This window comes from Nannospalax galili, unplaced genomic scaffold, assembly GCF_000622305.1.
Source record: "Nannospalax galili isolate Female #2095 unplaced genomic scaffold, S.galili_v1.0 scaffold680, whole genome shotgun sequence".
Lineage (NCBI taxonomy): Eukaryota > Metazoa > Chordata > Mammalia > Rodentia > Spalacidae > Nannospalax > Nannospalax galili.
In genome coordinates this window covers 3786384-3800416 of record NW_008348218.1, presented here as the reverse complement: position 1 = coordinate 3800416, position 14033 = coordinate 3786384, and the positions used below count along the sequence as shown (strand labels likewise).

The window sequence follows — 14033 nt, the reverse complement described above, 5'->3', positions numbered from 1 at the left end:
AAACAGAAATTTGTTAGGTCTTCTGGTATATTTGGTCCAGGACTTAATGAAATAGTCTATTCTCTTTTGTGGTCAAATATTACTGATTTACTTTACATTTAATAAATTATATTAAAAAATAAAGAAAAGCTGGAATAAACCAATTTTGGGACCAAACACTACTGACTCCCAGTGAACGTGCGAAGTACCTAACTATGCAGGACGGGCGGCTGCCAACGTTAATCACGTATGGGCATTTGGAAATGAAGAATGACTCATGCAATGGGTTTTCTAAGTGGAATTCAGTCTAGAAAGCTTTAGTAAGAATCTTTAAAACTTGTCCTTATGGTTAATACAATTGAAGTTAATTAATCTTTCTTTAATTGTTTCAGTGTTTCTAAAATATTGAAGACTATTTCAGAAAATCTATATTCACTGAAGAAGGTGATACTTGACCCTACAAACATTGAGAATAAACTGAAGCCGGGCAGTTCTTTTAACTTGTCATCAGACCATCCAGCTGTGATTGGAGAACAGCAAAAGCAAATTGGAGAACATAGGACTTTTACTACAGTTAAAGAGGAGGCATGGGACCCCACATTTGATAATTCAGTTAAACACAATGGAGTTGATGTATTTGGGAATAAAGTGAAGCAGGAAGAAGGTGAATTTGAAGATGGAGTAGAAGACAATCTGTTGAAAGAAAATATGGAGGGAACTTGTTTGATGTCATTAGATATTTCAGAATATGAACTCCAAATTTTGGAACAACAGGCTGAAAGAAAAACTTGCAATGATACATCTTCTCAATCTGCTGAGGTACTAAATCAAGAGGAAGCATTTTATCAGTGGTTGGCTGACTTTTTTGTGTAAGCAGGCACACGGTAGATGTTTAGGCTCTATGGGCTAAATAGTCTCTGTTGCAGCTATTCAGTTCTGCTGTTGTATTACAAAAGCAGCCATAGACAAATGTAAACACACATGTCTTCTGTGCTTCAATAAAACTTTATTGACAAAGACAGTGGGCCACCCTAACTTGTGAGCCCTACTTTGTTGTTTCCAACATAATATGATAAACAACATTGTATAGTAGAAAGATTTTATTAGATTGTAAACAGACCTTTGTTGAAATGTGTTACTTTACTATTTCTTATGGTTTTTACATAATAGATAATAGCTTTTTTGTTGATTATTTGCAAATGTTTATTCTTTTAAACTTGATTTTTGGGGATAGGTTTTATTTCTTCTAATAGAAATTATTTGCTAGGATGAGTTTACTGTCTTCTGGAGAGTCAGTGAGCTACAGTTTCTTAATTTCCATTTGCTTGCACATTACTGAAGATACTCATTCTCTTGAATTTTCTTCAGTTATTTTTTAGATTTTGAAGCTATTGAATAGGATTATTTCTAATTTTGTTATAGAAATGAAAGTCTCATTATTGGATAACTTCTTTGAGTTTTCCTTTTTTTCAACTTTCATTTTTTCTTCTTTTTTAATTTTAAAAATATTTATTGAGGATTTCATACATGCATAGAAGGTGTGTTGATCAAATCCACGCCCACTCCCTCCCCTCCAACGCCTCCCATATCTCCCCATCACTTTTTTCTGACAAGTTCGTGTGCCTCGTTCTTTCTTGCTTGCTTGCTCTCTCTCTCTTTCTTCTTTCCTTTCTTTCTTTTTATTTCTTTCCCCTCTTTCTTGGCTTTTTGCTACCTCTGAAGAGGTAACCCTAAACTTTTTTAGGGATTAGGTAAGCACTCCCAAACACTTTTGACATTTTGGTCTTTGGAACAGAGTGTGATGCTAAGAGGCTCAAGGACATTTTAACTTTTAGCCAAGAAACTGGCTACTTTTCTTTGGGGTCTTTTTTTACCCTAACTGCCTAGCCAGTTCCTACCTCCTATCCTTACCATACCATCCTCTGAAGAGGTTACCCAAATTGCCAATAGGGAATCAGGATGCAGACCGCTCTGGCTTCTTTCATGCTGAACAGGGACAACAAGGTAAGGCAGTGGAAAAGAAAATCCTTGACTAGTGCCTAGGAGATGTGAAGGAGAAGTAAAGACAAGAGTAGTTAGCATTACAAGTCCTAGACAGGGAACCAGAAAAAATTCAGAACAGGGCAAATTTCAAATGTTCATATCAGAGTCCATTGGGATTTCTTGATGAGAGCTTCCAAAAGCATTCCTCTATTGGGCCATCCTCATTTTTCTTTTGTCTGCCAAGGCTGGACACGAGAGTGATGGACTCAGGGTTTGTTTTCAGGCATTTTGATAGCTGTTGGAGTGGCTAGAATCAGTGTCAGTTCCCTGTCAAAAGTTTCTAGATAGGGGGAGCAAACAAATTTAGCCATCATTTTAGAATAATAGTGGGTAATCTCCCTTAGCTACAGGTGGGCACTACAGTATTGCAGACCAAGATTTGAAGTCTTACATCTGAGCAGCACTTTCTGCTTAGAAACAGAATCATCAATGAGAAATAAATCAGTAGGATATGCTGAAGAGTTTTTAAAAGCTATTTTGGCAATCATTTCTTTTGAGTATGTAAATGTATTTTTTAATTGTTTTCAGAATATTCCCATTTCAGTTTGTGAATCAGGGTTTTTCTTTAGAAAATACTATCTTTTGCTCATGTGCATTATGCTAATTCTATAGAAATTTTAGAAAGATTTATGTGTATTATGTTTGTGTATACACAGACACAGACACAGACACACGCATGCACCGTGCTACTAATGCTGGATCCCACAGGGGCCAGACCAGACCAGACCAGCCTGATTTAGACCAGACCAGACTGATTTAGACCAGTTTAGACCAGACCAGCTTAGACCAGACCAGACCAGTTTAGACCAAACCAGACTATTTTAGGCTGGTTTAGACCAGCCCAGACTAGACCATTTCGAATCTGTTTATCTACTTTAAAATCTACTTCTTTTTCCTCATTCTTTGTTCTTTCAAAGTTCTTTACTCTTTCCACCCGTTATATTAATAAATTTTTATACTTTATACCTCTACCTATTAAAGAAGAGGATGAAATCTAAATAGATCTAGTGAGTAAGAACTTTATTTTGTGGAACAGAAGATATAGAATCAAATTGTATAGGAAGTTAATGTTGGAAATATTTTTTTTTAAAAGCATTTACCTCCCAACAATGATGAAAAAGATTCATCTTATATAATTGAAAGTGATGAAGATTTTGAAATGGAGATGCTTAAGGTATGTTTGAAACTAAGAAAAAGGTACTTCAATTTTTTTTCTGAAGAACTCTTTAAATAACAAAAATATAACCTAATTCTGAATTATGTGCCACCACAGTGAAATTAATCCCATTATTTAATATTAGACTTAAAATTTTTTCCAGTTGCTATTTCCTACTATGGTCTATCAGTTGTGTTTTAGATTTACTGAATTCTTTTCATACATGTTCTGTATCCTTTGTTATGTCACTTTCTTTATAATTGTTCAACTGTGCTCTGTTTTATTACTGAAGTTGAAAGTAGTACTTAATAATTTGTGCATTTCCTACCCATTAACTCAATCTCCAGTTTGTCAAGTGTTACGAACTACAGATGGATAGGAAAAACGAGACTAGGGAATGTAACTCAGTGGAAGAGTGTGTGTTTAGCATGTATAACATCCTGGTTTTAGTATCTAGCAAACACACAGGAAAAAAAAAAAAAAGAATGGAAAGGCACAGTCATTGTAGCTCAGTTACATGAGTGAGAAGTGTGCTGTTTATAACACTTATCAGTTTTAGAGCCGTGTGACTTTTTTCCTTTTTATGAAATGAAAGTAATTTTCTAATTCTTTAGTTGTGACTCCTGGTCACAACTTGCAGAAATAATAAGAACAAAGATTCTGAATTCATCTGTGGATTTGAATCTTTCTTTTTACATTGATTATTCATTGCTTATATTAGAGTTTAGTACAGAGCCTGGCATTCAGTAAATATGTAATAAACATGAACTAAATCATAATTTATCTCTCTGATGTATAGTATTCAAGTGGTACATGTATGGGATTCTTGTGGACTTCTACAAACATATTGTATATTAAATCTCTTAGAAGGCAAACTTTATGTCAGTATTGGGCAATCCTGCTTGTATAGTGCTCTCTGAATGTTTGTAGACTTAAAGAAACAATCACTTGGGTTTTTTTTTTTTTTTCTTTTTCCTTTTACAACACTGAAATGAATGTATTTTTTTAAAAAATTCTTAAAGTTAGTAAGGATAACAAATGGAAGGCTTAATAAAAAATGAAAATAAGAACTGTGATTTAATAAATCTTTCATGCTACTCCATAGTATAAAGTTTTATAGATAAAATAATTTTGAAATATACTAATATTTTTAAAATAGGTAATTTCGTTTAGTGGAAAAATCAGATATAATGCCAAAATAAAAATAGCTTTACTTCACATATGAAGTATTTCCTGAAATTATTTGAAATCTTATTTTTTCTGTTTTGACAGTTCCAAAACACATTTATTGCTTGCTTATAATTTAAGCATCATCTTTACTCAAGAAGAATGTGACTGATATGTGATAATGAAACTCATTATTAAAAATAACATTAAAATCCACAAATTTCACTTGGGAATTGATAGCATTGAAATTCAGTAAAGGAAAAAATCTTTTAAGTTATGCAAATTGAAAATTTATAAAAGATTTCCCCAAGGGCAGTTCATTATATGCTATTAATGAACCTTGTTTATGCTGGAAATATTCCATCCTGGCCTTGTGCCTTGGAAACCATTCTTGAACACATATTTATAGAGAAGCACACATGTTCTTTTGTGGTATTGCTTGAACATCTGCCAGCTTTGAACAAAATTGTGGGCTTTGTTAATAATACTCTTTTTGTGTTTGGTGAAAAAGATACGATATTGTCAGTGGTTTTGCTTTCAAATTTTCTTTTAAACTTTCAGTCTTTAGAAAACCTAAATAGTGGCATAGTAGAACCAACTCATTCTAAATGGTTAGAAATGGAAAGCAATGTAAGTCTTCCTACTGAGGAAGAAGATGAAGATAAAATTGAAGCCATTGAAGAGGAGGAGGAAGATGAGGGTAAGCATGGAAATGTGTTTGAAACTACTCACCTTTTTCCTTTGGGGCTCACCTTTTCAGAGTTTTGAATGTTAAGGATTTTGTGGTATATAGTTAATTATTAGGTCTATAAACTTGCCCTTTAATTCCTTAGTGCTCTTGTGTCCATAGAGTATAATCTGCTGTTTATAAAAAATAACTAATAGGACTATCATTCTGTGAATGTGGTGAATGAAGTCTTTTATCCTTGACCTGTGTACTATGTTTGGGACTTAGTGACAGTGAAAAAATAATTTTCTAATTGCTTGTACAGGAGATCATTGTAGATAACATGGATATATGCACTCTGTTCTTCAGGAGCTATATTATTTAAACAATTATAGTATCCAGGATCTTTAATAAAGAATATATTAAATGAACACACTATGACTTAAGTATAAATAATCTCTCTATTCATTTTGTTAAATTGTGGGGACTTTGCAAAAAGTGAACTCTCACTAGACTTAGACTGCATTATTATATGAAAAATGTGGAAATTTTAAAGCATTTTGTAGGTGGAAGGTATGTATGAATATTCTAAGCAGATGCTTCCTTTCCCCTTCACTTTCTTGTATCAGGTGCAGCCATGATTTGTCCATATCTGTTTTATTTTATATTAGACTTGTTAAAGATGAGAAATATAATAATTATTTCTTATGTGTTTAGTGATAATTACCTTGATTCTTTGTTTTATCCTTTCTTTCTTACACTGAATCTTTTAATGTCAGAATGGATAGTGACTGTCACTTTGGTAGAGCTAGCATAGTAATTTTGTTGTGCTGTGTAATTAGAATTTTGGTTAAAGTTTTAGGTAACTAAGTTAATCTAACTAATTGGATAATTAACTTAGATTAAGGTAACTAGATTGAGGTAACTAGATTTAGTTTTAGGAAACTAAAATGAAGATTTTGTTTTGTCTGTATACTTAATTTGTGACACTAATGATAATTTGTATTTACTACTCACTGAAAGTTGGTAGTTCTATAAAATCTCTATTAGCGTATTGCCTGCTTTGGTTTTTTTCTGGTTGTTAGATCCTACAAGTATACCCAACTTCAAAATGCTGTGTGGTTTCCTTTTTTACAGTCTTGGTAAAATATGACTCACTATAAAATCTAGTATTTTATTGGTAATCAATATTGCCTTGAGTCATGGTTGGTGCCTGGAGGACCTAATTTGACTAGAAGTGAGTGAATTAAACCTGCCCATCACTACAGTCTCTGTAGGAAGCTAATGAAAGCAGCCTTCCCTTCTCTTATGTGGTGGTTGGTTGTTTTTGGTCTTTTTGGTTCCAGCTGTCCTGGAACTCACTGTGGTGACCAGGCTGGCCTTGAACTCACAGAGATCTGCCTGCCTCTGCCTCCCAAGAGCTGGGACTACAGGAGTGTGCCACCACGCCCAGCTTTGTGTGGTGTGCTTGTATTTGGACAAAAATAACAATGCTTTTATCTTATTTTTTTTTTAAGACCATTTATTGCCAGAACCTAATGCAAAGCAAGTTATTTGTCTCAAGACCTACTTTGGCCACTGCAGTTTTAAACCGTAAGTATAATGTCAATTAATTAAATTACATAGTTACTATTTTCTTCAGGAAGGAAAATAGGTAAATAGTTCATTTAGCAGTAGCAGGTACCCTCCCTGTAGTCACACACGCCGGTGTGTGTCTTATACGTGACTACTAAACGATGTTGAGGTAGCAATTATAGAAAATTTCCATGTTCTTTCAGTAAGCAGGGAAGCATGTTTTTTTCTTTACCTGGGTGATGCTATGTAGAAATGAGTTTAAAGGTGTTAATGAATTTTCATTTTCTGCTAATTTATATTTCATTAAATAAGCATCTTTGTGCCTATTTTGTGTATTCTGTTTCCTGAAGCATATTAATAAAAGTTTGCAACCTAATAGTTTGCAGGACAATGGTTCTTTTATCTATTTTAACATACCTTCAAAAATGTATTTACATCTAATGGGCACACTTATAATTAGAAAAATGAGATGAATAAAAATGAGATTGGGAATGGGTAAAATTGAGTAAGACCAGTAAGAAAGTAAAAATTTAGACTGGATTTTCACAGTTTTGAGAATTTCAAAATAGAGTATTTTGAAGACTTTTTAAAAACTTTCAATTTTAGAATTTAAATTGAAAATATATTCTACACACAGAAAAGTGTACACAGGCGTATAGAGAATTAAATGCTTATAAACTCAGTGTCCTCGGGAAATAGTGCTTAAAATAAGAATAGGTTGTTATCAGCATAGGAGATCATGTCTCCATTTATTTTTTTTCTTGGTATTTTATTGAGTTTCTAAGGTACAGTGATGGTGAAATGTGTTATTATTATTTACTGTGGATGCCTATATACCAACCACCTAGATTCTACTGTTAACGTTTTGTTCTTGTTTTATCACATATCCATCCATCTGTCTCTATCCTTACTCCATCAAAATTTTAAAATGTACTCTGGGGTCAATGGTGGACTTTACTGTTCTTCTATCTAAATGTACATTTCTATGTAATTTAAATCCTTATCAAGATAAAGAATATTACAATCACTTTACAGAGTCCTCATTTCAAACTTGGAACATTTCTCTTATTTATTTTATAATATTGATTCTTCTGTATATGAAGCTTGTGATTTATTTTATGCTTTAGCTATATATAATAAAATTTAATACATATACCAAATGAGAATTTAGTTCGTAAGTCAGCCTGAATGAGAGGGTGCTTAAATGGTATTTGTCTTTGTTTTAAAGTTTAAGGATTTCACATATTTATCTAGGAAGTTTAAAAACAATATCAAGGAAATGTTATTAGATAGAGGAAGGAATTAAATATGTTAACTTGTGCATTGGATTTCTTATTAACAAGACATAAATGTGTTTTGCTTTTTTACCTTCAAGGGTTCAGTGGAAAGTTATTCACTCTGTATTGGAAGAAAGAAGAGATAATGTTGTTGTCATGGCAACTGGTAAGTTATACTTAAATAAATAACTTAATCGTTAAGAAAAGTCTTACATTCTTAAAGTGCCTATTCAAAATATAAGTGGTGTAAAATACAGATGAGAGCTGGACGTGGTGGCACATGGCTTTAATCCCAACACTAGGGAGGCGGAGGCAGAGGGGGCTCTGTGAGTTCAAGGCCAGCCTGATCTACATAGTGAGTTCCAGGACAGCTGGGCCTTCAGGGAGACTATCTCAAAAACAAAGACCAAAAAAAGAAAAAAAAATACAGAAGAAAGTGATTTGGGATAAATGTTTAAATTTAATATGTGAATTACCCTTTAGGCAGATGTTAGTTCTAGTTATTCAGCTATATAAACATACTGTAAGAAGAAATGAAAACATTAGGAATTTATTTTTTTATGTATGTGTTGTTTTTATTTCTAGGATATGGAAAGAGTTTGTGCTTCCAGTACCCACCTGTTTATGCAGGCAAGGTCGGCATTGTTATTTCTCCTCTTATTTCTTTGATGGAAGACCAAGTTCTGCAGCTTGAGTGAGTACAGTTTTCATTGCGACAGCATTGCCCCTCTGAAGTTTTCTTTCTCTTTTGTTTTTGATATGGTTTTGCTATGCAGACCAGGCTGACCTTAAACTCACAATCCTTTTGTTAAAGCGTCCCAAGTGCTTGATTTATAAGCATGAGCCACCGTGCCCAGCGGCCTTCCTTTTTTATTCTGTGAATGAAACATCAGATTAATCTTTATTATTAATTTTTAAATGATGTTTAATTTATTATTAATCTAATATTAAAATCTAGTTCACAATAATATGTTTTTGGGAGTGACTTTGTTCTTTTCTGTTTTTATTTTTTTGAAATAGGGTCTCACTATGTATAGTTCAGGATGGAGTCAAATTCTGTCCTCCTGCCTTAGCCTCCACGTGCTGGATTACAGACCTGCACTACTGCACCTGCTGCAGCAGTAAACGACGTGTTCATAGAGGAACTTAAGTTTTTCCTTGAGTTCTTCAATTCAGGGCTACCAGATTGCCTTGATGAATTTTTCTTTATAAAGATTTACTGCTTAGTTTTAATTTATAATGATTGTCTTAGATTCTTTACATCTTCTGCTCCCTGGGCTCTGTAGCTTGTTATGAAGGGTATATGTAAAAGTTTACTTTTTATCTATGAAAAACTTCAGTTATGTCAACATGAGCTTTCACATATTTTGGAAGACCCCACCTTAAAAACCTGTCTTCTGATAATGGCTCTTGAAGGAATTTATCAAATTAACAAGATAGAAAAAAAGACAGAGCAGGGGACTGGTGAGCTAGCTCAGCAGTTAGGAGCACAGGCTGCTCTTGCAGAGGACCTGGTTCTATTCCCAGCACCTACGTGATGTCTAACAACGGTCTGTAACTCCAGTTCCGGGCAATCCAATGCCCTCTTCTGCAGCCGTGGCATGGGTGCACTCACATACATGCAGGCAAAACACTCATACACAGAAAACATAATAAATAAAATATTTTTTAAAGAAAGAATATTATAAATAAGAGGAATATATATTATTTCTTTATTCTGTCTTAAGAATGAAGTTAATGTTTTTGGTGTTTATGGTGCTCCAGAACATTTGTTTTTCTTCTTCTAGAATGTCCAACATTCCAGCTTGTTTCCTTGGATCAGCACAGTCAGAAAATGTTCTAGGAGATATTAAATTGTGAGTAATTTATACAGTTTCAGATCATGTTGTAAGATGTGTATGACACGACAGAATTTTGTACATAAAATTATTTATTTAAAATATTGGTAAAATGTTTATATTTGAAAACATAACTTACTACAGTGCTTTTTAAATTAGAGCTGTTATCTTTCCAACTGAAATATGTCTTTTATTTTAGGTTTCATCTGTAAGACTGCTATTGTAGTTTGGAATTATGAAATTTTGCTTTTGGAAGAGAATTTAGAGAGAGTCTCTGTCTCACCTTACAGATTAAGAAAATGAGACCAAAGACAAATAATTTGCTCAGAATTTGTGGCTGAGCCAGGACTGGAACATTGGTCTCTCGTTCCATTAATTCTTTCATGAGCTAATTCTTAAGAATGTCTCAGACATATCCAAACATATAGACATGTACTAATGTATACAGTGCGTTTACTGAGTTTCGAGATGGGCATACACATAACTCAAAGCCTTTATACATGACTTGGTGGATAAGAGGGCTTGTACTGAAAGCATGAGGACCTTAGTTTAGAGTCCCTAGCACCTGTGTAAAATGCCTGTAAACCCAGCATTGAGTGGCAGAGTCAGGTGGATCCAGGGAGCGAGCACCCTGGCAGGTCAGCCAGACTAGCCAAACTGGTGTTGTGAGCTATTTTTGGTTCGGTGAGAGACAGTGTCTTATCTCAAGCCAGTAAGATAGAGAACAAGAGAGGAAGACACCTGGCATCCTGCTCTTGCTTCTGTGTGCATGGGCACTGGTGTGTGCACCTGTACCACACATACACATGCACACACGTGTAATATTGTCACTCTAGAAAGTTATTACATATGTATTTCCAGTCCATCCTTTACATTTTTAGTTTTGTGTAAGCCATTTACATTCAACTCCATGTTCTTGAGATTCCTACATGTTACTGCATTTATCAGGGTTTTTTTTTTTTGTCATTTAAAAGGTATTTCATTGTATGGATACTAGTTTATTTATTTTTTATTTTTTAAATTTTTCTGTTTTTAAAATTTTTTTAAAATTTTATGTGTATGCATGTATTGCCTACATGTAGGTAAGTGCCCCCATGTCGTGCAATGCCTGTGGAGGACAGAAGAGGCTGTTGGATCCACTGGGACTGGAGTTACAGACAGTTGTTAGCTGCCATGTGGGTGCTGGGATTCGAACAACCAGTGTTCTTAACCACTGTGCCATCTCTCCAGCCCCACTAGTTTATTTTTATATTTTCGCATTCATAGATGCCTAAGCTATTTGTTGTGGGGCTGTTACAAATAAAGCTGATGAAAACAACTGTTTTTGTGAATATCTGTATTGGTGTTTTGGAAAATGTTCATTACCTTTATTGACATACAGTAAATGTATGTTCTGAGAATGCATAATTTATAAATGTTCATCTATACCTACAAACCATCATCACAGCCCAGACAATGAACATATTTATCACTTACAAAGTTTAACATCTTACCTATTTCCTCCCATTTCCTTGTTTTTCCTATCAGTAACTGTTGATCTACTTTCTGTCAGTATAAATTAGTTTGCCTTTTCTAAAATTACATGTAAGTGGAGTCAATCATATAGTATATATTTATTTTTGTTTTATTTAAATAATGAGACATAATTATTTGGGACTTCACCTATGCTATTAAATTTGTTAATAGCTCATTCCTTTTATTACCAAGTAGATTGCATTATGTGTATATATTACAATATGTTTGTCCATTCATTTGCTGATAGATACTTGGATTGTTTCCATTTGGGGGATATGACTGAATAGGTCATATATTGTGTGGCTATATGCTTAACTTTTTTCTTTTAATTGAGATTAAAATTACATAACATTAAAGCTCTAAAGATTTCGTATGGAAAAATACTTTTCATTTGATCTGTTTTTATTTTGTAGAGTGAAAACTTTACTAGCAAATGAAAATAAGTAGTTTAAACAACAGTGATTTAAAAAAATTTTTTAAAATTTCTTTTTATTTCATATGTATGAGTGTTTTGCCTGCATGTGTACCTGTGTCATGCAATGCCCACAGAGGCCAGAAAAGGGTTTCAGATCCTCTGAAACAGGAGATATGTGTGGTTATTAGCTGCCCTGTGGGTGTTGGGAGCTGAATCCTGGTCCTCTGCAAGAGCAGCCAGTGCTCTTGACCACTGAGCCATCTCTCCAGTCCCCAAACAGTGATTTTTATATTAAGGATAAAAGACTGTATCATGGCTGCCTCTGAGAGAAGCTGGGGTTTGACCCTTCTTAGTACAGCCTCTTGTCTTTCTTGTCACCAAGTAGAAGATGGCTGCTCTGCCACTCCTTTCTTTACATATCACACTGTTGGTTGATTCTTGGTCAAGTGTCCATACTTTAGGACAGGTGTTGGTTGGCTTGCCTTTGACACAGTGTCTGTCCCTTACCCAGTAAGTTTTAACAAGGTAACAGAATATATAAAATTAAAAAAGGATATTGAGGTCTTATCATGAGTGAGCAGGGAGTCTGGGTTTTAGTTCTCAGAGGTGGGTGATATGGAGGTGAGATAGCGTGAAAAGTTTATGAAAGTCTGGTCATTAATTCAGCATTTTGTTTTGGGACTAGATTGCTAGAAATCTAGCAGTACTAGAAGTCTAGCTTGTAGTATCACCTCAGTGCTGAATGCTCCCTGGCAGACATTGCCGTATTTTATTTTGATGTGTCAAAGAGAAATCAAAGAACAAATACATGTGAATATATGGACATATATAACATTCATTTTTTATATTGTAGTAAGTTTCCTTTCCTGTTTCTTTTTTTGTTTGTTTGTTTGTTTTTCTTTCAGAGGGAAATACAGGATTGTATACATAACTCCAGAATTCTGTTCTGGTAACTTGGACTTACTCCAGCAACTTGAGGCTGATATTGGTAAGTAACAAAGTAGGACATTTGTAAATATGAAGTTAAACCTGTGGTTAGAGACTAGATTTCACTTCTGTTAAAGTTTATTTCAAACATTGACTTCTCTAGGAAATCTCTGACCAACTTGGTGTTTCTCCCATCTTATAATATCCTGTATTTCCCTTTCCGTAGAGACTGGGCTACTGGCTTATAATTTGTATGTATGTCTCTGTTTTCTTCTGTTATACTATGCACCCTTGAGAGACAAATACTATTAGTTATTTCTGTTTCCTGAGTTCAGGAGTTGTTAGTACATTGTTATATATTTAAACATGTCTTTTACTGAATGTTGAATCCTAGATTCTGTGAAATTACAGTTTATCTTTTTTTATATTCTGGATCTAAATTAAATCAGTGTAGAGTTTTTTAATTCATGTTCATAAGAATCACCTTTCACTGGGCAGAGTGGCACATGGCTTTAATCCCAACACTGGGGGGAGGCAGAGGCAGGCAGATAGCTTTGAGATCAAGGCCAGCCTGGTCTATATGGTAAGTTCCAGCCCAGCTGGGGCTACACAGAGACTCTGTCTCAAACAAAAAAATAAACAAGACTACTATCCTCAGGCCTCTTGGGGTAAGTCTATAGTGCAGCTCTCCGCGCTGGGACTCCCTAAGCCACATTCACCCTTCCATCTCCCCCATGCGTCGTTCTATACTCCTAGTTTGAGCCCTGCGCCACTCCTAGTCTTGGGGCCGCAGACACCTGGGAAACCAATACTGCTTCCTGACCCTTCTCACCCAGAGCAACCCAGTCCCTTTCTTGGGCTCCAGGAGCACCACTTCTGGTCCTGGCCCTGCCCTCACCTCGCTCTGCTTCCCTGGGCCTGCACCACCGGCTAACTCTCCTAGCCTGCACTACTATCCTCAGGCCTCTTGGGGTAAGTCTATAGTGCAGCTCGCCGCGCCGGGACTCCCTAAGCCTCATTCACCCTTCCACCCCACCCACCACCCCCCTGCCCCCCCGCCTGGCATTCTATACTCTAGCTTGGACCCTGTGCCATTCCTAGTCTTGGGGCCCCAGACACCTGGGGAACCAATACTGGCAGTCAGTAGCAGGGATATCAGAGTATAAGGGCTCTAGTTGGGGGAGGGAGGCTATGGGAGGGTGCTATCTGGGAAGTGGGTGTATAAATAAATTTAAAAAAAAATAATTCTGCTCCTAGCCTGCACTACTATCCTCAGACCTCTTGGGGTAAGTAGATAGCGCAGCTCTCTGCGCCGGGACTCCCTAAGCCTCATTCACCCTTCCATCCCCCCGACCGCCGTTCTGTACTCCTAGTTTGGGCCCGCCCACCGTTCTATACTCCTAGTTTGGGCCCTGCACCATTCCTAGTCTTGGGGCCCCAGACACCTGGGGAACCAATACTGCTTCCTGACCCT

General features: G+C 35.5%; 1 protein-coding gene across 5 annotated transcripts in view; it reads left to right on the top strand.

The window, feature by feature from the left end:
* The window catches only part of Wrn (WRN RecQ like helicase), a 135191-nt gene that overhangs the window by 52061 nt on the left and 69097 nt on the right, over positions 1-14033 (top strand). For all 5 annotated transcript variants that reach the window (XM_029569246.1, XM_029569247.1, XM_029569245.1 and 2 more), the window contains exons 9-16: positions 372-798; positions 3116-3196; positions 4907-5045; positions 6530-6605; positions 7963-8030; positions 8450-8558; positions 9652-9720; positions 12538-12620. In XM_029569246.1, coding sequence (XP_029425106.1) covers positions 372-798; positions 3116-3196; positions 4907-5045; positions 6530-6605; positions 7963-8030; positions 8450-8558; positions 9652-9720; positions 12538-12620 — 1052 coding nt within the window. The remainder of the gene's footprint in view (positions 1-371; positions 799-3115; positions 3197-4906; positions 5046-6529; positions 6606-7962; positions 8031-8449; positions 8559-9651; positions 9721-12537; positions 12621-14033) is intronic.